Source organism: Corylus avellana, chromosome ca2, assembly GCF_901000735.1.
Source record: "Corylus avellana chromosome ca2, CavTom2PMs-1.0".
Lineage (NCBI taxonomy): Eukaryota > Viridiplantae > Streptophyta > Magnoliopsida > Fagales > Betulaceae > Corylus > Corylus avellana.
This window is the reverse complement of record NC_081542.1, coordinates 26,028,683-26,030,570: the sequence shown is the minus strand read 5'-3', so window position 1 is coordinate 26,030,570 and position 1,888 is coordinate 26,028,683. Positions and strand designations below refer to the sequence as shown.

General features: G+C 35.5%; 1 protein-coding gene across 1 annotated transcript; it reads left to right on the top strand.

Annotated features, from left to right (window-relative positions):
- The first annotated feature begins 236 nt into the window (after positions 1–236).
- On the top strand, positions 237–675 carry LOC132168501 (VQ motif-containing protein 10-like). Its single transcript, XM_059579490.1, has one exon. It carries the CDS (start codon positions 309–311, stop codon positions 627–629), a length of 321 nt encoding a protein of 106 aa, XP_059435473.1. The 5' UTR covers positions 237–308; the 3' UTR covers positions 630–675.
- Positions 676–1,888: the final 1,213 nt, after the last annotated feature.

The following is a 1,888-nucleotide window of genomic DNA, read 5'->3' as shown; positions in this document are numbered from 1 at the left end:
TGTCTTTTCCTCTTACGCACGTAAGTGGAGGTAAAAAGGTTTGACTTCGGCAAAATGCTGATTCCGAAATTGCGTTCTATGACTCTGACTTTTAGTCCTTCCGGACTGCAATTTGGCGGTCAATTGGTTCGCCTCCTCTCTCAATTGTCAAACCTCAGCATTGCTGAACCTTCCAAAGTCCAACGTATAAAACCCACAATAGGAATCAAATCCAAAAGCACACCGATCGAAACCAACCCATTTAGCTTTTCTTTGTTTTCTTTCGTTTTTGATCCTTTGAGAAAGAAAAAGTTCGGAGATAGTTTTCAATGGCGTGCGTCAGAGGCAGTGCAGCCGTGAAAGTAGTGCTTATTGAAACGCAGTACGTGGAAACCGACCCCATGAGCTTCAAATCCGTAGTTCAGAGCCTTACTGGGAAGGACTCGTGTGTTGCGAAGAGCTCCTTACGTGGCGAAAAGAGAAAAAGACGGCCGGTTGCAGTTGCCGTTGCGGCTGCGAGCGGCGGCGCTGTCGGCGGAGGAAATAAAAATGTTTCGATGTTAACGAAGGGCATGTCGTTTAAGGACTTGGATAAGATGATCTTGGAGGCGCCGCCGATGGAGGAGTTGGTCTGGCTCTGGGCTGAGTAGAATTTACAGAGAAAATGACTACTTTCTCCCCAACGAATCAAGCGTTTATATTTTGTTTGAATTATTCTGATTAATTTGTGGGAAAAATGTAGTTATTTTTAGAGATATGTATGTTAGTTTTGTCTGCATAATTAGATGAAAAAAAAAAAAAAAAAAAATTCAACAAAGATAGCGGTTGTGGTCAGACTTGCGCCTGTACGGAACTCTCATCCGGTTGTTGCTTGGTCGGTAGAATGAGTGGCTGTCCATGCGCCACTCGTTCTTCACTGGATTTTCTCCTTCGTGTGTTTGATGACTGATGCGGATGTTAAAATACAGAAAGATAAATGATAGTGTAAATATTTTAAGAGCCGGGTCTATAAGGGTACGATTGAGATTGTGATTGCGATTGAAATTTTGTAAGAATAATCTGCGTTTTTAAAATATATTATAAAACCTAAAGCATTTGACATTACGATTTAAAAAACACTTATTTTAAAATAGAAAAAAAAAATCTACGATTTCTATAAGCAGGCTAGAGGGTGCTTATTTGAAAAAACGCGAATTTAAACCAAAATCACAATTTTGTATAACAAATATTTGATTAAAAAAAAAAAAAAAAAATTTAACATGTTTTACCAAATGCCCTGTGATTTTAAAAAGTAGCGATTTCAAAAACACAATTTTTAAAAACGTAATTTTTAAAATCGCATTTATTGAAACCGCAATCTTAAACGGACCCTAAGTTTATTATATTTGGCACATATTTTTTTACAAATTTAATAGATCAACCATTACATTTGTGGAGTCCACCACTGACTTATGTGGGGTTCACATAAGTTAACAAATCTAAGGGTTGATTTGTAAAATGAAATTAGTCAAATAATAGAAAAATATTGACTAGTAGCATTTTTCTTTACTCATATCATCTTAAAAATTAACTATTAGATTTGTGAACATACTTGGATCCCACATAAGTCAATGATGGACCCCAAAAATCTAATAGTTGATCTATTAAATTTGTACGAAAAAAAAAATATTGACAAATTATTGACACAAATAATTTCTCATATAGAAATATGGAAAAGAAAACACAAAGCGAGGGACAAAGTTGGTATATTTATTATTATTTTATTAGGGAAAACTTCACTGAAAACCCTCGAACTTTCACCCATTTTGAAATACCCCCCTAAACTTCAAAATCTCTCAATTTGAACCCCTCCGTCAAATTTTAAACGTTAAATGACGTTTATACCCCTGACTTTTGTATAAAATTTCAA

Bases quoted from the DNA above. Each gene is read 5' to 3' on its own strand.
- LOC132168501 (XM_059579490.1), top strand. From the start codon at position 309: ATGGCGTGCGTCAGAGGCAGTGCAGCCGTGAAAGTAGTGCTTATTGAA.